The 24,588-nt window shown below is 38.7% G+C and overlaps 1 protein-coding gene across 3 annotated transcripts in view; it reads right to left on the bottom strand.

Moving 5' to 3' along the window:
• Nucleotides 1-2,808: 2,808 nt before the first annotated feature.
• LOC127668459 (probable ATP-dependent RNA helicase DDX60) overlaps nt 2,809-24,588 on the bottom strand; it is a 124,996-nt gene continuing 103,216 nt past the window's right edge. For all 3 annotated transcript variants that reach the window (XM_052162111.1, XM_052162110.1, XM_052162113.1), the window contains 9 exons: nt 24,170-24,370; nt 17,644-17,748; nt 17,014-17,155; nt 13,510-13,631; nt 11,904-12,051; nt 10,262-10,404; nt 7,499-7,650; nt 5,874-5,936; nt 2,809-4,019 (listed from right to left, as the gene is read on the bottom strand). In XM_052162111.1, coding sequence (XP_052018071.1) covers nt 3,920-4,019; nt 5,874-5,936; nt 7,499-7,650; nt 10,262-10,404; nt 11,904-12,051; nt 13,510-13,631; nt 17,014-17,155; nt 17,644-17,748; nt 24,170-24,370 — 1,176 coding nt within the window. In that variant the 3' untranslated portion in view covers nt 2,809-3,919. The remainder of the gene's footprint in view (nt 4,020-5,873; nt 5,937-7,498; nt 7,651-10,261; nt 10,405-11,903; nt 12,052-13,509; nt 13,632-17,013; nt 17,156-17,643; nt 17,749-24,169; nt 24,371-24,588) is intronic.

The raw sequence follows: 24,588 nt of genomic DNA, 5'->3' as shown, positions 1-24,588 counted from the left end.
GTCCCTCCAAGTGTACTCTTTGGTTGGTGGTTTAGACCCTGGGAGCTCTGGGTGGTCCGTTTAGTTGGCATTGTTGTTCTTCCTGTGGGATTGCAATTCCCTTCAACTCCTTCAGTCCTTCCCTTTGCTCTTCCATTGGTGTCCTAATGATCAGTCGGATGGCTGACTGTGAGTATCTGCATCTGTATTGGTCAGGAGCTACCAGAGCCTCTCAGGGGACAGTTATACCAGGTTCCTGTCAGCAAGCACTTTTTAGCATCAGCAACAGAGTGGGGGCTTGATATCTGCAGATGGGATAGATCCCTAGGTGGGGCAGTCTCTGAATGGCCTTTCCTTCAGACTCTGCTCCATGTCTTTAGATAGGAACAATTCTGGGTTAAATTTTTGAGATGGGTGAGTGTCCCCATCTCTTGACTAGGAATTGTGCTTATATACTGGAGATGGCCTTTACAGTTTCTATCTCCCCTTTATTGGGAATTTAGGCTAAGGTCATTCCCATTGGGTCCTGGGGACCTGTTGCTTCCCTAGCACCTGGGACTTTCTAGTGGCTACCCCCAGTTCCTCATCACCAACTGTTACATATTTCTGTTCAATTTCTTTTTTCTTTTTCATTTTTATTGGTTATTTCATTTATTTACATTTCAAATGTTATCCCCCTTCCCAGTTTCCCCTCCACAATCCTCCTATCTTCTCCCCTCCCCCATATGCTTTTCACCATAGAGATTCATTCTTTGCTTCACTAAATTTACTGCTACTTGCTTTTGCAGCAAACATGACTGGAATTTTGTAGATTATTTTTAGGAGAACCTTAACATAAAGAAATGCCCTTGGATGGGGCTGGAGCAATAGGACTTGCTACCATAGCGGAGGACCTTGATCTGGTCCCAAAACCTTCATGATGGTTTAAAACTAACTGCAGTCACAGAAGAATCAACACACCTTTCTGTCCCCTGACGGCATTTGGCATGCATGTGGCATACATACAAACTGTGAGGCAGACAATTGTGTGCATAAAATAAGAATAAATATAGTTTTAGGGAAAGAAAGATGCTGGTATTTTAAATGTAATTTTTAACTGACATGTGAAGATAAATATGGAATCCAGTGTGACATTCATAACAATATGTCACAATCAGACTGGGACAATTGGTGTGTTCATCATTAAACATTTATCATTTCTTTGTAGTGGGAAAATTGAACATTGTACTTGCTATTTTGAAATGTGTAATTAATTGGTGCCAATCATAGTCTCGTTGTGCTATAGAGCACTAGAAGGTATTGCTGCAAGCAGCTGCACCCCTCTACTTGTCCCATAGTCTCTGCATTCTGCTTTGCAAACCCTTCCTAGCCTCCAATAACCAACCACTGATGTCCTCCTTATTCTTCCATAACTCTGTTCTCCTGCTCTGGTTCTTATTTCTGCCGCTGACGTATTTCTGTATCCATTCATTTACCCAACATGTAAGATTGTACTCTACATCTGGCTTATGGAGAGGAATGCTATAAGCAGCCTGAAGGTGCAGACGCCTGACTTCCCAGCAGTGGAGTCTGGGGGTGATATGATGACTTTCTATTTTCCTTGAGAAATAAATGTCCATTTTTTTCCATAATAATTGCACTCATTTACATTTCCACCAGAAATGTACAAGACCCGTTTCTCTGAAATCCTTATATCTTACTTATTTCAGTCACTTTTGACATAGCTAGGTGGAAGAGGGCCATATTGCAGTGGAACCCTAATTTGCATTATCTTAGTTGTTACTGGAGTTGAGTATTTTTTCATGTGCTTGGATACATTCCTTTGATAAATGCCTATTGAGGTCATCTGTTCCCTTTTAAATGATTGTTTAGAGTAATGTTTCTCTCTGAAGTTATTTTTTCAGTTCCTCGTATAGTTTTTATTTTATCCCCTTCTCAGATAATATAGTTTACAAGTGTTCTGTTGGTTGTTTACTATGAAGAACTTTAAAGTAAGATATATTCTTGTCAATTTATGGTCTTGTTGCTTTTAGAGTTACATCCAACCCTTCTTTGCCTCAAACAACACAGACACTTGCTCTGTTTCTGTGGAGAGCGGTAGGAGTGAACCTCACGCAGAGACACAGGCGACATGAAACACATGTCTACCCTGAACTCATCTTCTCCAGAGTAGACCCCACTTAAGCCTGGGACAGTTTTCTGTGTGTGAAAACCACCAAGCTGGAGAGACTAGCACCCTGGACAAAGACCCACATTTCTCTTACTATATGTCTGTAGTTTTTATTTTCTTCTCTGAGACCCAAGGAATCATCACAATTTCTACAGTTCCCAAGAATTCTAAGTAAAAACTTGACAGTGCATAGTTTTTGTAGGCTTTCTGAGTAAGCCCAGCAAGATATCTGTTTTACCTTTCTCTAATGTGTCTCTTCCAAACTCACTGGAGAAATCTTGAGAAATTGCTCCTGCCTACACTTCAGATTTAGCTAAGGTTGATGTAACAGTGTACCCCTGTACCCAGTGGACTCCCCTTAAAGATGTTAGGTATAATTCTGCACTTTTAAGAAGATTCCAGATGTCAAAAAACAACCTCGGTCTTGTAAATCTAGAAGCCTGATTAACTGATGCATATTTATTGAGGTGGATCTTCTCTTCACATATGATTCCCAAGTACAAGCCTGAAGTTGAAACTAGCATGATAATAGCTTTCACATTGTGTAACACTCCAGTGAGTAGAGATTAGGAGGTGCTAGACAGGATCAGGCTGTTCTAAGTGTTTTGGAGTTATAGCATTGTTGTAGCATTTAAAGAATGGAAACACAGGCCAAGAGGTGGTGGTGCAGGCCTTTAATCCCAGCCCTTAGAAGACAGAGGCAAATGGATCTCTGAGTTCCAGGCCAGCCTTGTTTACAGAGAGAGTTCCAGCGCAGCCAAGACTACATACAGAAGCCCTGTCCCCCAAAACAACAAGAAGATTGGAAACAATTTAAACTGTACCCCCCACCAAAAACGACAACATAGAGATTTCTAACATGAATCATGAAATGGTCTGTCATTTCCAACAACTGGAATTTTTCTGCTTCAGGAATAAATGTACCATGACTGTTTTTAAGCCACTATAGTCTATTTATAGTAGCAACAAAAAAACAAAACAAAAACAAACAAATAAAAATACCCATCATTCGGTGAGATACCTGACTGGTAGAAAAGTCACATCTTTTGAAGTTCAACCACTGTAAGTTCATGTTGAGAGCTTAAAATTCTAGTGATAAGTATTGAGGCTAAAAACTCAATTAGAGAATGATCCCATCTAAATAATTATATTGAATGAATGGCAGGGTGCAAGTGGATTAATAGAGGAATATTATTTCAAACAAATGAAACCAATGACATCATTATTTCAACAGCCATTTATATACAATTAAAAGGAAGAAAAACATTAGCTACATGTTTTCTTTAAAGCATCACAAATATTCATTTTTTTTACAAGTAGCTTATTTATCAAGATTTCAATGGCTAGCTCTCTAAGCAGCGAGATCCCTTTATGTTGATTGGGTAGATTATATTACATTTTCAGGATACCACAATTAATTTTCCCATCTTCAGAAATATTTTTACATATATTAGCAGTGAAAATATGTAAAATGCAATATTTGATTAGGTCTCATGGAGTATAAAAACTGTCTTCAAATGTATATATGCAAGATCCTTGTATTTTTTCATTCAATCCTCAATAATTTGGAGACATAAGCATTTTTTGCCAACTTTTTAGGAAGCCACCAAGTACGTTGGCCAAGGGTGCTTAGAAGCTTGATGGCACGTCTATCTGTTTGTTCATTCCATCTCATCGTGTATGATTGCTTGATGAAGACGTAAGAGTAAAAGTATGTAATTTGCAAAGCTTCTCTGGTGATAGTTTAAGTGGTTTACATAGTTTATCTTTTCACACTAAATCAAACTTCTCCTGAAAAGACGTAGACAATTGTTCAAATGCTAAAACAACATTGTCTTCTTCATTTTCACACAGTTCACGCAAGGAGACACTATAAATAGAAAAATACATTAAAATATACATATATTCAACTAAGTCACATTGAATATTATAAAATAGCCTGTCCTGTAAAGTTATGAGGTAGTATTAGCTAAGTTATGAGGTAGTATTAGCAAATTATAAAAACAAAGTTATTAATAAAATAATATCCAAAAATTAAATAAGAAAATAAGATAACGTGTCACATTGGGCAAAGGGTGATTGAAAGAACACCAAATTCCATGTAATTTGATCCTTGATCCCTTAGGCAATACAACAGAAATTTCTTTTCTCTACATATCTCATGGATGCATTTTGTGGTTTTTCTACTACTAGGTCCAGCATATACTGAAAACAATTATAGCGAAAGAAAGCTTCCTTTCTTTTTCAAGGTAGGGGAGAAAAATAAAGGTGGGATGTTGTCAGCAGAGTAATAGTCCTCACCTAAATTCAGATGACCTCACCTAAATCCCCAGAAACCGGGAATTATGTTAGGCTCCATAGCAAAGGCAAATTACCATCACAGATGAACCCACAGATGATAATGAATGCTCAGAGGAGGTGATTACTCTGGATTCTCTAGGTAGGACTAATGGAATTCTCAAAGGTGTTCATGGGGGTGACGAAGGAGAAGATGGGGGTCAGAGGGATGAAATATGGATATCTGATACATAACCTCAGATCTCTCTATTGAACATCCCTAGCCTCCAGACAGAAGGAAACTCTAACCCAAAGATGCAGACAACCTCTAACAGTTGGGAAAGAGCCAAGGTTTTCCCTCAGAATATCCAGACGCCTACTTTTGTCAAGTGAAACCCATGTTGACATTTGACCTTCAGAATGGTAAGATGATACATTTATATAGGTTCATACCATTGAGTGACAATTTGTTACACCAGCATTAAGAAACTTGTGAACAGGCATGAAGAAAGGGAGAAGAAGAAACATCACTCTATTAATGGGTCCCAGCATTAGGAAGGTGGAGAACCACTGCTACAGATGAACAAAGCTATTCCCTTCTGCTCTAGTATGCCCCAAATGAACTCTGCATATAACATAACAAGTAAATAATAAAATTATATGAAAGTAAGTAAGTCAGATAAAAATAATAACTAATAAAAATAATAAAATAAATAATAAAGCTCTCTGTATAAAAAACATCCATATAGATCTGATTCAGCTCTGATCAAGGAAATAAAACAAGGAACTGTTTTTTAAGGACCCTATAAGGATGGTCACTTGAACACACGTGTGACAAATTAAAAACTAGTGTTAAAATGTTGAAATGCATATAGATAAGGTAGCGGTCATTTAACGAGGTGACATTATATGGCCAATGGAGCCTAAGGATGAGGGTGTTCACATAAAATTTGATATTGCTTTGTGAGTAACTGGGCTTTGTTCTACATCAGAACAGGAAGTGACTATTATTTTACAGTCAGACAGACCCTGAAGAAAAAGGCAGTATCAGGATATTCAAGGGCAAGCAAATGCTATAAACTGGAGACCTGCTGGCACCTCAGAGAGAGTTCTGAAACATCATGTATTAGTTACGATATTGCAATTGGGATCACTAAGAATATCTGGGATCAGGGATGCTCTGGAATAGTTTTGAGCTCTGTGTACTGCCTGAGTCTGAGGCTCTATCTGAATGGAACGTAATCTCAAAAACATTTTGAATTAATTATAATACAGACCATAACCAAGAGGTTGTAGAAATGGGAAACTTTATAGGCCCTCTGGGAAGTTAAATTACATGGTATATAACAGACTCAGTGACAATTTTACATACCTGGATCATGGGGAAATATAATCTCGACATTTCAAAATGACAATTAAATTTGGGGAAAATATGAAAGTAACATACCTGATAGTTTTAATGGTAAGAGAAAAATCTTTCAACAGATAATAAACTTCCCCTGGATGTATTCTAAGGGACAGAAAAGCAGAAATTAATGGTAAAACATTATTTAGTATTGATGTTAATACCCATAACTTAGGGCTGGATCGGACATGGTGAAAGTCAATGTTGTTGTTGTTGTTGTTGTAATGGGTGGCTCATAATCAGAATACTTAGAATAAGTGATTGCTGAGCACTGACACCTATTTGGACCATCTCTGTCACTCGACCAAGACTCATCATGTGTTTTGAGAACATCACAAAAGGTGAGTCAGAGAGAATTAAGAGCTAAGTGTGAAGCAAGTGCTGTGAAATGCTGTCTTCTGGGCCTGATGTGACTCATGAGTCCACAGCAGCTAAGGCTGCCTGCATGGGCTCAGCACAAGATTGAACCCAATACCATCTGCCAAGAATGAGAGACAGGTTCCTAGGACAAGTAGTTCCCAAGGGAACCAGGGACTCTATGGAGTGAAGAAAGGAGAGCCATTTTTCTCCAGTATTGTTTTCTCCAGTGAGCCTCCTGACTTCCAAGAGATGGCACCACACTCCTGCACACGGCCCTTGTAAAAACTCACTGGGGCTCAAAAGGAAAGCAAACCTAAATTTAACGACAACACAAAAATGGGAGGCTGACTTGCTGGGGTTAGGGGGTACAACTGAGAAGATATACAAGAATATGTGGGGGAGGGTACAGTCATAATGTTTTATATACAGTTCTGAAATTATCAATGAACAAGTTTAAAAAGAAAAAAAAATTATCAACTAATGCACCAGCTACTTTATTCACAATAACAATCAACCTTAATAAGCAAAAATAGTTTAGGTTTCTGAGGACTATCAAAACTTTTTATATGTTAACTTAATAAGGATTGTTCACATTTTTATGTCTACTATATGTTTAATTCCTTAGTATATTTGCCACTAGATGATATGTTTAGCACTTAGATCAATATCCTCCTGCTCAGGGATAGTTCCCTGACTATTTCCCTGGGAGTGCATATCTAATATGCTTGGCATGACTGTTTCTTGAAATTATCAAGAAAGAACATCCCTATTGACCTAGTCTAGTCACATAAGGGAAATGTGCTTGCTTACAGACATCAAGGCCTATGTGTTCAGTGGCAATTTCTTCCTCAACTAGCAAATTTCTATGGCCACAACACTGGAGTGTGAGAGTGATGGATGCCAAGTGTATGAAGAATGACCTAAATAATGCCTGTTTCTATTTATGCTTATAGAAATGGCTTCCCTGGCAACAGGCTAAAACAATGGTGTCTGACCCAGGTATGTAAACTAGACACTGTATACTCTCTCGGGCACTAAAAAAATACCAGATTGATATTTTCCATTATATCTAAAATACTAAATGGTGCCTAAATAAAATTTTAATGTAAAGATATATTTGATATACACTAAGACACATTTAGAGTATATATTTAGGTCAAGCGAGTTGGCCCAAATACTAAACTTTTGCTGCTCAACTAGAAATAAATTGTATAGAATATGCCATCATCTGTGCCATTGGTCTAGAAGTGAAAATCTAATGTTTGGCAGGACTAGTCATTTCTTGGAATTTTCAAGATAGAACATACCTATTGTCCTGGACTAATCCAGTAAGGGATCCATGCTTATAGAAATCAAGTGCATAGGCATTAAGTGGCATTTTTCTTCCTTGACTGTCCAATCTGTGTGGCCACAGCACTGGGGCTTGTCTGTGATCGATACCAATCGTGTGCAGAATGACCTAAAGAAATATAAGTTTTTGGTTATTTACATGGACAGAGGCTTCCAACTTAGAACTTGTAGTTCTCAATAGAAAAATTTTAGTCCACCAATATGGCTGATCTGGCAAGGAACAATATCAAAATACCTTCTAGGTCTGTGTGATCCAGTCGGAATGCGGATAGTGGATTACAGTATGGTCTGGCTGGAATAAAAATATGCTCAGTACACACCTTTAATCCTTAACAATAGGGGCAAGATTAGTTTGTAGAAGGAAGAGGCCATGTTTGAAAGTAAGATGTAATTGAGGGGCAGACAAAGTGAGAAATCAGAGAAATACTGGCAGAATGAGTTAGAGATAGGATAGGCCCAACTCTCATGAAAACACAGGCGACCTCAGAGAGCATCTGAGAGTGAAGCAGGGTAGAGGAATAAGGACAAAGGAAGGGGAGGGAGGGAGAGAGGGATGGAGGGGGGGGAGGGAGGGAGGAAGAAACAGAGCCAGAGCCAGAGCCAGAGCAAGAGAGGGGACAGTTTTATCAGGACAGTTTTACAGAGACAGGTTGCAGGTGAAGACAGAATGAGGCAGAAAATTAGAAAAGCCAGAAGATAGAACATATTGAAAAGTTATTATGAGGCCAAGCAGAGCAATTCAGTCAGAAGTCCAATGAAGCCAGATTAAATCAGTCATCTTGGAGAGGACTTTGTCCTAGAATTGCTGAGTGGGATCAGCCAGCCCAAGTTCAGAAAGAGTTAGAAAAGGTGAGTTTTCTTGGCAGTAATCTTCCAAGACAACACTTACAACAGGTAAATAAAAGTTACATTGAAAGTTGTTCATCAACAGTGTCCTTCAAAGAATACTCTGTTGCCATCTGCACACACTAAGACAGTGTATCTAGAGAGTGGCTTAGTCCACCTGTGTTGGTGACTGCCCCGCAGCAGCTGATGGCAAGTCCACCAGTTTTGCTGGAATATAGCAAGACCGACTAGGAAAGAAAGGCCACTAAAAAATGTAAAGACTCCTTAACAATTCAGAGAATACCTTTGCAAATGGGATTTCAGAGAGCAGGAGGCATCCATGTCATAAGAGAATATTCAACTGAACAAATCTAATGATCTTCAGAATCAACAACCAGAATAAAAAGAGTAGAGAAGAGAGAAGAAAAATTTGAATAACGAAGAAAGCAAATAAGTAGTTTTCTGTGTCTGTTCACAGTTTTGCAAACCGCCTTATGTCATCAAAAGGAGCTCTGATGTAGAGTTAATGGTGCTATAAGCTGGCCCAACTACAGCCTAAAGAGGGTTGGAGTCATGGGTAATAGATTAGAATATTTTAATATCCCTATTTTCTTACATCCCAAAAAACCTACGTCCAAGAGAAAGTTGCACACACGTAACAGACATTAACACCAACCTTGTTTGTAGCAGCAAAGAAGTAAAAACATACCAAACATTGACAGAAGACAGAGTAATGCCTAGTTTTATGTTATAAAGTACTATGGCATGTAAAAAAAATGAACTAGAGCTTCATGTTAAAACATGGATGGATCTTACAGACATAAGACTAAACACAGGAAAGGATACTTTCCTACAATGGACCATCCCTTCACTTCTGCAAAAATAAAATGCAAGCATAAACAGAAAGTCATGTGTAAAATGAAAATCTTTGGAAGCCTTTGAAAATGTAGGTAACTGTGGTAGAACACAGGAAATGAAATAAAGGAGAAGCTTATGAGGCCTCACTCCATGGGTGCCTACTGTGTGCCTGCTCTTCATGAGACATCTAGAACACTACAATGTGGATTTAATTAGAATGTAATTTAATCAGAACTAAGCTGTAATAAGTAATTCAGGGAAATGAAATTTACATAAAGTAAATTGGGTCAAGCAAAAACAAGGCTATCATCAAGTAACATGAATCGAAATAGTGATGCCAGCTGCTTCAACATGAAGGGAAGAGGAGTACAAACTGTTTTCTAGAACTCTGGGCAGCAAGAGTACATGGGAATGAGTTTATATACACACCTAGGTCCCTTGTAATTGATGGCGATTTTGTCAACACCAAGAAACAAACTTTCTAGTCTATTCTCACCTGTAACAGTATCCCTCTGAATCACCAGAAAACTTTATATATAAAAAGGAAATAAAAGTGATTGTTACATTTCATAAATTGAGTTAATTACATAATAAATGGAAAGGAAGATTATTTTGCTCTCCTCCTCTTCCTTCTCTTCTTGAAAAGGGATTGCTGAAACTCATTATGTAATACTTAAATTTCTAGCCATCCTCCTGTCTCAGCTTCTCCAGTCTGGAATTACAGGCATGAGCCATCATATCCATCTTGGGAAAGGAAAACTATAATGTTTAAAACTTAAGGTTTTTTTTTAAATATACTTAACTACCAATCTCTTACATGTCTAAATAGTCACTTATAGACATCCAAACCAAAAAAAGAAAAAGAAAAAAAAGAAATCAAAGCCTTTAAAAATTATTTTTTCTTTCAATGAAAAGTATAATTTTGTATCATTTGTATGCTAGAGTTTCACAGCTTCAACGGCAGTCTGATAAGACACCACACGTACTGGAGCAAAAGCCCCGCAGAGACTAACAAATAAGCATCACGCTTTACTTACATTATCTGGAACTCCTGGACTAAGCAAGTCCACATCAAAGTTTCCAGAGAGACAAGCAAAGGGCGAAACCGCCACCCTTCCTTCCTTGCAGTTCATCAAGTGAGACACAAGTGGTGAATCTTCACATTCTTTACCTGTGAACTCTAAGCAGAAGGAGTTGAGATCCAACCACTTGTGTTCTTGTTATTCCAATTTCTTGTTCATTTGCTTGCTTGTCTGAGACAAAGTCTCACTCTGCATCCCTAGGATGCCTAGAACTCTCTGTGTAGGCCATGCTGATCATAGCAATCCCCCTGCCTCTGAATAATGAAAATTAAGGCAGAATCTACCATGCGTGGAAGATTCATTTTTAAATGGAGCCACAGTGTCAAACGTCATCTACTTGTATGAGAGCCAAACAATGCTAATAGGGAAGGCATTGAACCTAGCAGGGTCCACACCAGAGCGAAGATTGAATTGACACATCCAGCCTAGACACTGCACGATAGAATACATTCATTAAGTATAGGATAATAGTGCTAGTGATACTAGTACTAAGTATGTACTATACTTTTGATCACTCAAAAGTTAAACAGAAAGTTGTCTAAATTAACTCTTACATTTATAACCTTTTCTCCACTGAACTGAGACTTGGTCTTAGAATCTTCCCAGACACTAACCGTACACAGCTTTGCTTAGCTTTCCAGATCAGACAAGATTAGGCACATTTAAAGTGGCTTGGGAATAGATTAAATATGCTAGTTTAAGTGCACACTACCAGTAGGTTTGGAAATGGTTACGAGAATATGTACATTATCCATTCCTGTTCTTAGAAAATGCCAGTGTGAGCTCTGGTGTGTCACTGAGGCAGACTACCCTTCTGCTCCCATCTCACCTGGCCCAAGAGGTGGGTGTCCACCATTACTATCGGCTCTTGTCCATGCTTCTACATTTATAGAGTCTAAGAGAGTATATATACTCAACTTCTGAGAATTTCTCCAAATGAAGATGTTAGGACATAGTGAAGCACGGACATTTCTCCACAACTCAAAATCTTATATCTTAGTCACCCATCTTTCTGTTTATGATCTCTTAGGAAGCTCCCATCTATTGGTTATAAATAAGAACAAAAGCGAACCATTTTACTATGTGCTAAGCCGTCATGTGCACTAATGATTTAAAACAATTCATTTGAAGCACAGTAATACAACACAATACTCTTCTCTGTCTCCACTGTCCATTGATAAAGCAAGGACATGATTAGGGTATCACTTCTGCCAATTCCAGAGGTCAGAGTAGCAGAGTCAGGGACTCTTACTATGATAATCAACATCAAGCCTGTCCTGAAAACACTCATAGATTTACTCTTGTTTCTCTTGTCTTAGAGTCAGCCTTGCTCAGCTTTCAAGAACTCACCCAGAGTCTGCCCTGACAACAGTTTATAAATGATAAAATTTGGTTTGATTCTCCACTGTCCTTTTAACTGTCAATCACCAGCTTCCTTTTTTCGCAGAAAGAATCCAACTGTTCTCAGGCAGGCTGACTTTATTCTAGAGTGTCAGCCTTCAGAGGTAAACATGGTTGGAGCCGGACCACTGACCTGCATCTCTAGCAGCCACCTGACATGCCCTTGGGCTTCACAGTGGAACTAAAATACACTTACCGATTTTTGACAAGGGGAGTTGATACTCCTGTTTCATATCAGCCAATCGGGATACAATCAGCAGAAAGGAAGCAAAGTCTTCTGTCACTTGCCTGTTGTACTCAAGCAGGGCATCACTGAAGTCGGCAGGGAGGTCATCAAGGAACACCTAGAAGCCAAAGTTTTTCACAGAGAGTTGAATACCCTCCTTAAAACACTGAATATCTAGAGCAATGAAGGCAAAAGAACACATATTGTAATTTATTGTTTTCAATAAAGCTGCTTTTTCTTCTCTTCTTGGTTGAATGGAGGTATAAAAAACAATTATTCTTGTTCTTATATGCATGTGTAAAAATACTCTACTCACAATGTTTAATCTGACACAACTTAATCAAAACAATGGCATTTGCTAAAAATAGAAGCATGCCCTCAAATGCCATTGGACTCATACATAATTTCAAAGGATCTAGGGATACATTTGCAGAACAAGGAAGATGAAGCACACTTGTAGGCTGGGAATCATCTGTGCCTAGTTGAGAGGGTTGGACCCTCCACCTGTGTTCACTGTACTATCACTGGTAATGACTTTTACAAGGACACATGAAAGTGCTCTGTATCTAATTTTCTTTTCTTCTTTGGGGGGATGGGGGTGGGGGTTAATAGCAAACTACAACATAAAAGCACCTTTCATTTAAGACTTCTGGACCTGAATAACTGGGAAGAAAAGAATTCTGCCTCTCTCAGCCATGCATAAGGGCTCCATCAGGACCTTATATGAATATTAAGGAGAGAACCCACTTGAAGCACCAAGGAGTGGTAAGGCTGCTATGAGCTCACGTACACAAATGCATGGTTTAATTAATTCAAATAAATGTTTTAATTAAATGGACAAATGCACCTTTTCAAAACCGAACAAGCTAGATGAAAATATTAAAATTGAAAAACAATGTTTCTAAGATTTAGACTCTAGGAGTCAGAGGATAGTTTCCCAGATAACTTTGCAATACTTCCTCAGAGACGGCTTTGTGACATATGGGCATATCACAAGGCACACATTCAGCAATGAGGGTAGTTTTGGGTTTAAATATATAATTACCTACATGTTGTGCATATGAACATGATATGTGTGTGCGTGATCTCCACCCTATTTTTTTGAAGCAAGGTTTCCCACCACACCTGGCACTCTCCAAGTAGGCTCTGTTGTCCTAGCCAGGTCGGGGAAGCCATGCATTCTTGCCTCCCTAGCTCTGGGAATCAATGCACACCACTGTGCATATCTTTTCATGTGGGTACTGGGAATCCAAACTCAACCCCTCATGCTTGAGTGGGAAGTACTTTCCTAAGTTGTCTTGCAGCCCATGTATACTTTTTCATTATTGCTGCATTTTGTTGTAATCAACTAAAGAGTTGAATGTGCTTTCACGTTATTTATCCTCAAGACATGTGAACTTTGAATGGGTTCACAGAGGGACGGAATTACAGAAAAATACTACAGTATTTCTGGAAAGAATGGATTAATATATAAAATACATTCATTATTCCATATTCGTAAAACCCAATTGCTTTTGACACATTTCTGACAGATTCTGTATACTATTATTAATTCATTTTATCAGAAGATTTTTACCTTTGATTGATAAAACTTGGAGTTAACCTCATAGAACTTGGCTGGAATATATTTTCTTCCAAAAAGATTTGCCAATACTAAAACCAGCTTTTCCATTACATCTTCAGAAAAACGTTTTGAGCCTGTACAAAAGAAACGTTCCATGTTATATATGTATGTAAAAAGGGGTTGGGTCAAGTTTTTCACATTTAAATTGTTATGTTTATTTCACAGCAACTGTAGACTAAGCTTTCCAGCAGATGCTTCTCATCTGAGCTTTTACATTCATGCGTATTACCTTCATTAACATCCTTCTCTTTCCAGCTTCGAATCACTTCCTGCTCAGATGTACTCACTTTGGCCCATCTCCCAGTGAATAACCAAATTTATGACAATGTCTCTGTATTGGTCAGTGTGCTATGACCAAGAGACACAATGACCATGACAACTCTGATAAAAGAAATCACTTAATTGCGGCTGTTTACAGTTTCAGAGGTTTAGTCCGTCACCGACATGGTAGGGAAGATGGTGACACTCAGGCACACATGGTGCTGGAGAAGCAGTTGAGAGTTCTACATCTGAATGATCAGGCAACAGGAAGAGAGAGCCACTGGGCCTACTTGAGATTTCAAAGCCCCAAAGCCCAACCTCAGTGACATATTTCCTTCAATGATACACCTTCTGATCCCTCTCAAGTAGTGCCACTCCTGAACGACCATGCATTCAAATATATGAGCTTGTGGGAGCCATTCCTAGTGAGGTCACCACTAGATCCTGCTACTGCCACTTGCCAAGCTAATGAGCTGCATCAGATCCATCTGTAGCGTCACAACTGACCCACTAATCACAGCAGTGTCTTTCCCTGAATATCCCTATGGATCCTGGAGCCTGCCGTTCCTATAATGCTCTTCAGCAACAATTTAAAAACTTTATCACTATTCTTGGGGGCTCCAATACAATCCATGCTTCAGCTTCACAGCTTCATGCAATGGCCTCTTGGAGCATCCGTGACACACACCTGGCCTCAGCAGCTTGTCTTCCTCTTAGAGTGGAATTCCACAACCCCTCTCTTATATTCTTGACTTTAAAGCCAGAACTGTATGGTTGAAGTTGCTTGTTTTAGAATTACATCTGCATTAGCTTCCTCCTGCTGCTGGTTGCCTTCACTGCTTAGGTTTTTCACAAGCTGGAAGCTTACGCAGGGTGCTCCCTTTATCCCATTTATCATCATGGGCACTGGACTTAGCTCCATCACACTTCCTGGCGCTCTGTTTCTCCTCTAACTGAATATTTTGTCTTTCCCTCTGTGCAGCTTGCTCCTTTTCATTATAGATCTGCCTAAGAGTGACTGCAAATGACCACAAGACACAAGTCAATACTAGGTGGCCTTGACATCTCTGCTAATGTCAGTAATCCAGAACTCTTCAGTTTAGTCTCTGGCATAGTTTTTGAATAAGAGCAGAAAATTCTTTGCCAAAAAAATCACAAAACAGGTCTCCAGGCCACTAATATTCTTCTCCTCTGAAAGCTCTTGAGCTGAGCTGTTATAATCTACATTATTCTCAGCACCATTGTCTTTCTGGCTCCTACTACTATAGTCTATTAAGCCCCCACTTAAAATGTTAAACAACTATCCTAATCCACATTCCTCTCAAAAGCAGAACAGAACAGTCAGGCTTGTCACAGTAATATCACACTTCTGGTACTGACTTCTGCTTGGCTACTGTTTTATTGTTGCACAGAGACATCATGACCATGGAAACTTTTATAACAAGAAAGCTTTTCATTGGGGCTCGTTTACAGTTTCAGAGGTTTAGTTCATTGTCATTAGGGTGAGGAGCATGGTGCCACTCGGGCAAACATGGTGCTGGAGAGGTAGCTGAAGAGGTCTACATCAGATCCACAGGCAGCAGGAAGAACAGAGACTCTGGACTTGGCCAGAGGCTTTTCAAACCTCATAGTCCACTCCCAGTAACATACTTCCTACAACAAGGCTACACCCCCCTAATTCTTTCAAATAGTGCCACTCCCTGAGACCAAGTATTGTGCATGTGAGGGCCATTCTCATTCAAACCTTCACAGCCTCTCTCATCTAGTCCACAACATCTCAGTGAGATCTTATGAGATCTCAGGGCCTAACAACAAAATATCCAAAACTAAACCCACAGATAACCTTCCTGCATTGGAAGGGAGCCATGGCTCACTTGAGGCACCGCACTCTGACAGGAACAGTACAAGTGCTTAAAAAGTTGTCATGGTCAGTAACTTGGGATCTAGTATCAGGCTAGTTATGTTTGAGTGAGAACCAGTCAACTTAACTTCTCTATGCATCCTTTATAAAGTTACCCATTTTAGCTCCCCCTATCAACAACAATAAACACAACAAAACTTTCTGTTGCTTTAAATGATTTCTCCTTTTACAAATTTTTGGGGAATGGAACTTTCTGAGTAGCTACAACATGATACGGTCTTTTAAGGCATAAAGACTGCAGGTGTCATACAAAGTATTTCCATCAGCTAGTCACAGAAGGCAAAGTAAGAGGCATTGAAGTCACCATCACACACATAATTAAGTGCATATTACGAGAGGGCAATATTTACTTCAGAGATGTTGTATAAAGAATTTATTTTGAAATGTAATTCATTCAAAGGTTTTTCCATAATAACTTTATGGGATTTATTTTTAAATATTTTGTCCAATACGGGCAAACTTAATGTTTAAGTTGACCTAGATCACATAATAAATTCAATATTAGTTGTTGACCTATATTTATATAATTATATTCAAAGAAAATGGTGTTGCAAATAATGATCACAGATATTAATAGTGATTATGTGTAGATAGAATTTTTCTAATGTTATTACTCAAAACTGATCATATATTATATTTAATTACAAGGAAATATAATTATTAAATATACAATATAATTACTATGTATCATTCAATAAGTCCTGAATCCTACTAGCAATGCACTTTTCAAATTACAATTTGCAGTAGTAAATACATTAAAACTTATTGGCACAAAATAAAACCCTACTAATACTTAATTAACTTCATTTTATCTTCTTTTTGTAAGCCTAAAATTTGTCTGTATAATTGTCATTCTCTTTTTAATAACTAAACTTTTATTTTAAATACACAATAATAAGACTTTCATACAAAATTATTATTCTAAACTGGTATTCTCTTAAGTAACAGCTGAATAAACAGTTTCCTGAAATTCTTATTTTCTATGAATCAGGTTTTTTCCCACTATGGGAAGATTTTATTTTATATATATGCATATGTGTGTGTGCATGTGTGTATGTGTGTGTGTGTGCACGTGGGTGTGCATGCACATGTGCATATGTATAAATATTTATGTAAAAATACATATTACATATAAATTACATAAATATTACATATATTATTTGATATATACCCATATACTAACAAGGATATATTATTTATATGCTAATTACATGACAATATTACTTCAATGCTACATGAACCCCCAGACAAGACAACACAGCCCTCAAACTTACCTTTACTTGTTGGCTGACAAAGTTTATGGAAAAGACCTTTTACAAGAAAACTGACAAACACGAGATTTGAAGGTTCATGGTAATGTAAATGTGAGACAAGGCCAGCAAACCCTGTAGGATTACCTTCTTGATCTATATAACCCTAAAAAACAAAAATGATTTCTTAGCTTGGCCCAATTCATAGAACTAAGAACAAGTCAATTATTCATGGTCAGTTTAAAATAATCCATCATATTAATAAGATGGTTTATATGAATTACAAGTAATGCTACTCATTGGGTATTGTCTTCTAAAGACTACAACAATGCAATGAGCTTGAAACCCCAAAACGTAGGGCTGGAGAGATGCTCAGCAGTGAGGAGCACATTCTGCCCTTCCAGACGACCTCATCTCAGTTTTCCAGAACTCACATCGAGCTTCTTAGTTAGCTGTGACTCCAGATCCAGGCTTCTCATACCCTCATATAGGCACACACACACACACACACACACACACTCACACACACACAAACTTTAAAAATTAGATGTAAAATATGAAAGGTCTGATACTTTAAAAAATCTAGATAGCAGCAAATCTATTGCGTACACACAGAGGGAGGGGAGGGAGAGCGAAAGCAGGGTGGCTTTGTACCTCTTTTACCAGGAACTGCAAAGAATATAAGAAGTAAAGCTTTAACATGTCTGTGGCTCGGGGTTGTTTGAAGGATAGCAATGAATGCTTCAGCACTGACAGTGCCTACAAAAAAACAAAACAAAACAAAACACATTTTAAGTTAGCAACATTAAGTGAATGAAATGTCTTTAAATAGCACAGGCTAAGTTACATGTCAACTATACAAACACACAAACATAAACAAAAGAATATACCTTCTTCTCAGCACCTCATGGTACCATCTCCAAAACTGACCATACATCAGTCACAAAACGGGCCTCAGCAGATACAAAAAGATTGAAATAATCCCATACATCCTACCAGATGACTGCAGACTAAGACTCATCTTGAATAACAACAAAAACAACAGAAAGCCCACATACACATGGAAGCTGAACAATGGCCTACTCAATGATAACTTGGTAGAGGAAGAAATAAAGACGTTTTAGAATTTAAATGACGGCATAACATACCCAAACTTATGGGACACAAGGAAAGCAGTGCTAAGAGGAAAATTCATAGCTCTCAGTGCCTCCAAAAAGAAACTGGAGAGAGCATACATTAGCAGTTTAACAACACATCTGAAAGTTCCAGAACAAAAAGAAGCAAACATACCCAAGAGGAATAGACAGCAGGAAATAATCAAACCCAGGGTCGAAATCAATCAAGTAGAAACAAAAAGAACTATACAAAGAATCAACAAAACCATGAGCTGGTTCTTGAGAAAATCAACAAAATAGATAAACCTTTAGACAGACTAACCAGAGGGCACAGAGACAGTATCCAAATTAACAAAAGCAGAAATGGGAAGGGAGATACAACAACAGAAAATGAGGAAATTAAAAAAAAAAATCATCAGATCCTACTACAAAAACCTATACTCAACAAAACTGGTAAATCTGGATGAAATGGACAATTTTCTAGACAGATACCAAATACCAAAGTTGAATCAGGATCAGATAAGCTATCTAAACAGTCCCATAATCCCTAAAGAAATAGAAGCAGTCATTAAAAATATCCCAACCAAAAAAAGGCCCAGGACCAGACAGGTTTATTGCAGAATTCTAGTAGACCTTCAAAGAAGACCTAAGACCAATACACTTTAAACTATTCCACAAGATAGAAACAGAAAGAACACTACCCAGTGCATTCTATGAAGCCACCTAGGTTCATGCTGATACCTAAAACACACAAAGACCCAACAAAGAAAGAACTTCAGACCAATTTCCTTATGAATATTGATGCAAAAATACTCAATAAAATTCTTGCCAACCAAATCCAAGAACATATCAAAACAATCATTCAGCATGATCAAGTAGGGATTCAGGGATGGTTCAATATACAGAAATCCAGCAATGTAATCCACTACATAAACAAACTCAAAGAAAAAAACCACATGGTCATTTCATTAGATACTGGAAAAGCATTTGACAAAATTCAGCATGTTAAAGGTCTTGGAAAGAACAGGAATTCAAGGCCCATAACTAAACATAATAAAAGCAATATACAGCAAACCAGGAGCCAACATCAAACTAAATGGAGAGAAACTTGAAGCAATCCCACTAAAATCAGGGACTAGACAAGGCTGCCCACACTCTCCCTATCTATTCAACATAGTACTTGAAGTTCTAGCTATAGCAATTAGAAAACAAAAGGAGGCAAAAGGGATACAAATTGGAAAGGAAGAAGTCAAAATATCACTATTTGCAGATGATACAATAGTATACTTAAGTGACCCCAAAAATTCCATCAGAGAACTCCTAAAGCTGATTAAAAAAAAACTTCAGCAAAGTGGCCAGATATAAAATTAACTCAAAAAAATCAGTAGCCTTCCTATACTCAAAGGATAAACAGGCTAAGAAAGAAATTAGGAAAATGACACGCTTCAAAATAGTCACAATACAAAATATCTTGGTATGACTCTAACCAAGCAAGTGAAAGATCTTTATGATGAGAACATCAAGTCTCTGAAGAAAGAAATCAAAGACCTCAGAAGATGGAAAGATCTCCCATACTTATGGACTGGCAGTATTAATAGAGTAAAAATAGCTATCTTGTCAAAAGCAATCTACAACTTCAATGCAATCACCATCAAAATTCCAACTCAATTCTTCATAGAGTTAAAAAGAGGAATTCTTAAATTCATTTGAAATAACAAAAAAAAAAAAAAACCAGGAGAGCAAAAAACTATTCTCAACAATAAAAGAACTTCTGGGGGAATCACCATCCCTGACCTCAAGCTATACTACAGAGCAACAGTGATAAAAAAAAAAAAAATGCATGGTATAAGTACAAGGACAGGAAGGTAGATCAATGGAATAGAATTGAAGACTCAGAAATGAACCCACATTCCTATGGTTACTTGATCATTGTCAATGGAGCTAAAACCATCCAGTGGAAGAAAGACAGCATTTTCAACAAATGGTGCTGGTTCAACTAGCAGTCAACATGTAAAAGAATGCAAATTGATTCATTCTTATCTCCCTGTACAAAGCTCACGTACAAGTAGATCAAGGACTTCCACATAAAACCAGATACACTGAATCTAATAGAAGATAAAGTGGGGAAAAGCCTCAAACACATGGGCATGGGGAAAATTTTCCTGAACAAAACACCAATAGCTTATGCTCTAAGATCAAGAATTGACAAATGGGACCTCATAAAATTGAAAACTTCTGTAACGCAAAGGACACTGTCAATAAGATTAAATGGCAACCATCAGATTTGGAAAAGATCTTTACCAATCCTACATTTGAGAGAAGGCTAATATCCAGTATATACAAAGAACTCAAGAAGTTAGACTCCAGAGAACCAAATAACCCTATTAAAAATTGGGGAAAGAACTAAACAGAGAATTCTCAGCTGAGGAAACTCAAAGGGCTTAGAAGCACCTAAAGAAATATTCAACATCCTTAGTCATCAGAGAAATGGAAATCAAAACGACCCTGAGATTCTTCCTCACACCAGTCAGAATGGATAAGCTCAAAATTTCATGGGACAGCAGATGCCAGCGAGGATGTGGGGAAAGAGGAACACTCCTCCGTTGCTGGTGGGATTGCAAGCTGGTAAAACCACTCTGGAAATCAGTTTGGCAGTACCTCAAAAAATTAGACATAGTACTATCTGAGAACCCAGCTATATTACTCCTGGACATATACCCAGAGGATTCTCCAGTATGTAATAAGGACACATGCTCCACTATGTTTACAGCAGTCTTATTTATAATAGTCAGAAGCTGGAAAGAACCCAGATGTCCTTCAACAGAAGAATGGATATAGAAAATATGGTATATATACACAATGGAGTACTATTCAGCTATTAGAAACAATGAATTCATGAAATTCTTAGGCAAATGGAAGGAACTAGAAAGTGTCATCCTGAGTGAGGTTACCCAATCACAAAAGAACACACATGGTATGCACTCACTGATAAGTGGATACTAGCCCAAAAGTTCAAAATAAACAAGTTACAATTCATAGACCACAGGATGCTCAAGAAGAAGGAAAACCGAAGTGTGGGTGCTTTGGTTTTTTTTGAGAAAGGGAACAAAATATTCACAGGAGCAATTATGGAGACAAAGTGTGGAGTAGAGACTGAAGGAAAGGCCACCCAGAGTATGCCCTATCTGGGGATTCATCCTATAAACAGTCACCAAACCCTGACAAGAAGTGCTTGCCAAAAGGAACCTGTTATGGTTGTCTCCAGAAGAGCCCTGCCAGATCCTTACAGATACAGAGGCAGATGCTAGCAGTCAACCATTGGACTGAGCGTGGGGTCCCTGATGGAAGAGTTGGACAGAGGACTGAAGGAGCTGAAGGGGTTTGCAGCTCCATGGGAAGAATGACGATGTTGGCCACCCAGATGCCCCAGGACTTCCAGGGACTAAGCCATCAACCAAGGGGTACACATGGTTCCAGCCAAAAGTGTGGCAGAGTAAGGCCTTGTCCAGTATCAGTGGGAGGAGAAGTCCTTGGTCCTGTGAAGGCTCAAGAGATGCCCCAATGTGGGGAAATCAAGGGGGTTAAGTGGGAGTGGATTGGGTAGAGGGGCATCTTCTTGGAGGAGGGGTTGGGTGGTTGGGTTGGGGATTTTCTGGGAAGGGGGGAAAACCGGGAAAGGGTCTAAAATTTGAATTGTAAATAAAAGAATATATTCAATAAAACGTATATTTAAAAATTCATTAAAATAAAAAAAGCACAGTCTGAAGAGTTGATGCCCACACTTAAAAGTGGGCACAAGTCAGCAGAGGCTTCGTACCAGGCTTCTCAAATAGGCCAGACGCAGAAAGTGACCCTTCCTAATTAAGTATCTGAAAAATGACAAGGGGTCAGAGATATAGCTCAGCAGGTAAAGGGGTTGTGTACAAGCCTGGAGATGGGAGTTCAACCCCTTGGATCCATGTAAAAGTTGCCTTCCAAACTCCACGTCTGTTCTGTGACACTTGCATGACAGGTACGTGTACACAATCATACATATACCATAAAAATAAGTAAAATAAAATATCTTATAACATTAAATTATTGCTAAATTAATAATAAGTCTTATTAGATATACTTAAGAACTGAAAAACAGACCAATATAGTGGTTCAGTGGGTAAAGGCACTTGTCACCAGGATGTACAACCAGAGTTAGATATCTAGGACAAAAGACAGAGGACCAGGACAAAGAAGGAAGAAAGAGAGAACCAGGCTCCTGAAAATTGTCCTCTGCTTGTTCTCTGGCCTGCCACATGTGTGTGTGTGCCATGGAATGTGTATGCAAGCGCGCGCACACACACACACACACACAGGACAGGGAAGAGGGAGAAAAGAAGGGAGAGAAGGAGAGAGAAGACATTTTTTAAAAACCCAAACCCTCACACTATTATGGACAACAAAAAAGTGCATACCAAAAGGAACATGTCATGGTTGTCTGTGGAGGGACCCTGTCAGAGCCTCACACATAGAGAGGCTGATGCTAGCAGTCCACCATTGGACTGGGTGTGGGGTCCCCAACGGAGGAGTTGGAGGGCGATCTGGAGGGGTTTGCAGCCCCATGGGAAGAAGATGATGTCGTCCACCTAGACGCCCCAGGATTCCCAGGGTCCAAACCATAAACCAAGGGGTACACATGGTTCCAGCCAAAAATGTGGCAGAGGAATGCCTTGTCGGGCATCAGTGGGAGGAGAGGTCCTTGGTCAGGTGAAGGCTCAATAGATGCCTCAACCATCTATTGGGGTCGAGGGGGGAAGTGGATCAGGTGGAGGGGCAAATACTTGGAGGCAGGAGGTGGGAGGAGGGGTTGGGAGTTTCCATCGAGGGGGGAACCAGGAAAGGTTTTAGCATTTGAAATGTAAATAAAGATTATTTTCAATAAAAAAAAAAATGAAGAAATATCCCCTAAACAGTGTTTTGCAAAACCAGCAGACCCATTAGGCATATCCAGGAACTCTCACCTCCTCCGTAAGCAGTCTCTGATTAAACTGGTTATAATAATTCATACAAAGAATTAGGAAGAATAGATCCTGCTGTGGTCTGAATGTGGTCCCTAGGTCATGCTGAAATCTACTCTCCATGCTGGCTATCATATTGAGGTCTGGGACTTGAAGAAGTGAATAGAAATCAGAGGAAGTTCTAAGATTAGAGGATTCCCATGTTGGAATCCACATGATTTTACAAAAGTAATTGCATGGGGACAAAGAGTTGGCGAGAGCAAACAGGCCTGCATGCTTCTTGTTTAGCATGTAATGTTTTGTGACTTGGGACACTTCAAACAAAATGAATTTCAGTAGATGTCAACCTTCAGCATCAAACCTCTGGAATCATGAACCAAAACAGACCTCTCTTCATAATTCACTCCACCTGTGGTATTACGTTACAGCAGAGAGAAAATAAACACAAGTCCTTTAGCAGTGCCTTGTTCCTAACCTGGAAATCAAATCACCTAATTGCAAGTTTCCAATTCACTCTCAGACTGTCGTTATATAACTCTAAAGCATCAAGACAATGTTCTGATTATATTTTGATATCCTCTGCCTTATAAAATGAGCAATCATACCTTGGCAAAATGTCTGCAAAACAAGAACAACAAAATAATAATCATGTGACCATTAGGTAGAACCAGGCATGAAACCTTTTGTTTTGTTTTGTTTTCCAGTTTTCTATATTTTCTAAATACTCTTAATGAATTTGGATTTTGTTTTATGAAAAAAAAACTGTTACTTTACAATTATTAAAAAAAATCATTCTTGTTTCTGAATGGTAGAAACATTATAGCTAGAGTCCTTTGGTACAACATAATGATGCTGATCATACATGAAGAGACTGATCATGGGCAAACCTGTGTGCCCACCCAGTCATAAACTTTGTCTGATCATGGAAAAAACAAAATTTGTCACTCTGTTCCCAGCTTCTTCCTCCCATCTCTAGAGAACGCCAAAGGCATGGCAAGCTAAATAAAAGCACAGCTGAACTGATTTCACTCAGGCTAGCAGTGAAGACGAAGACCCAAGCAGGGGACACAGCACCTTTGCCTTGCCATCCTCTAGGTCATCTGCCTTGGTAGCCAGCAACATGAGTCTCAGGATGAGTGAGATACTGAGGGGAAACTGTCCTCTCAGCTCAGGAACTTTGGATTTTATGAGTTTTCCTACTTTGGGCAGTGGAATATCAAAAAAGTAGACATCACCCAGCAGGTCTTGCCCTCGTCTTCCGGCCCGACCAGACATCTGGAATAGAGCAGAATCATGCCATGAGAATCTCCTAAGAGGGTGTAAAGAGATTAAGCTTTTTCTGTTTTTTGAGCAAGTATGCTGCATATGGAGGTTAACTAATGACTAACCTATTTTTAATCTGAAATATTGACCACCCCTGAAGCAACGTTATTTTAAATATCTATCATCCCATGCATCATTAATCAAACCACGTATTTGTATAATGCTGTACA

Source organism: Apodemus sylvaticus, chromosome 18, assembly GCF_947179515.1.
Source record: "Apodemus sylvaticus chromosome 18, mApoSyl1.1, whole genome shotgun sequence".
Classification (NCBI taxonomy): Eukaryota; Metazoa; Chordata; class Mammalia; order Rodentia; family Muridae; genus Apodemus; species Apodemus sylvaticus.
The sequence above is the reverse complement of the archived record's forward strand: the minus strand, read 5'-3'. Positions and strand labels throughout refer to the sequence as shown.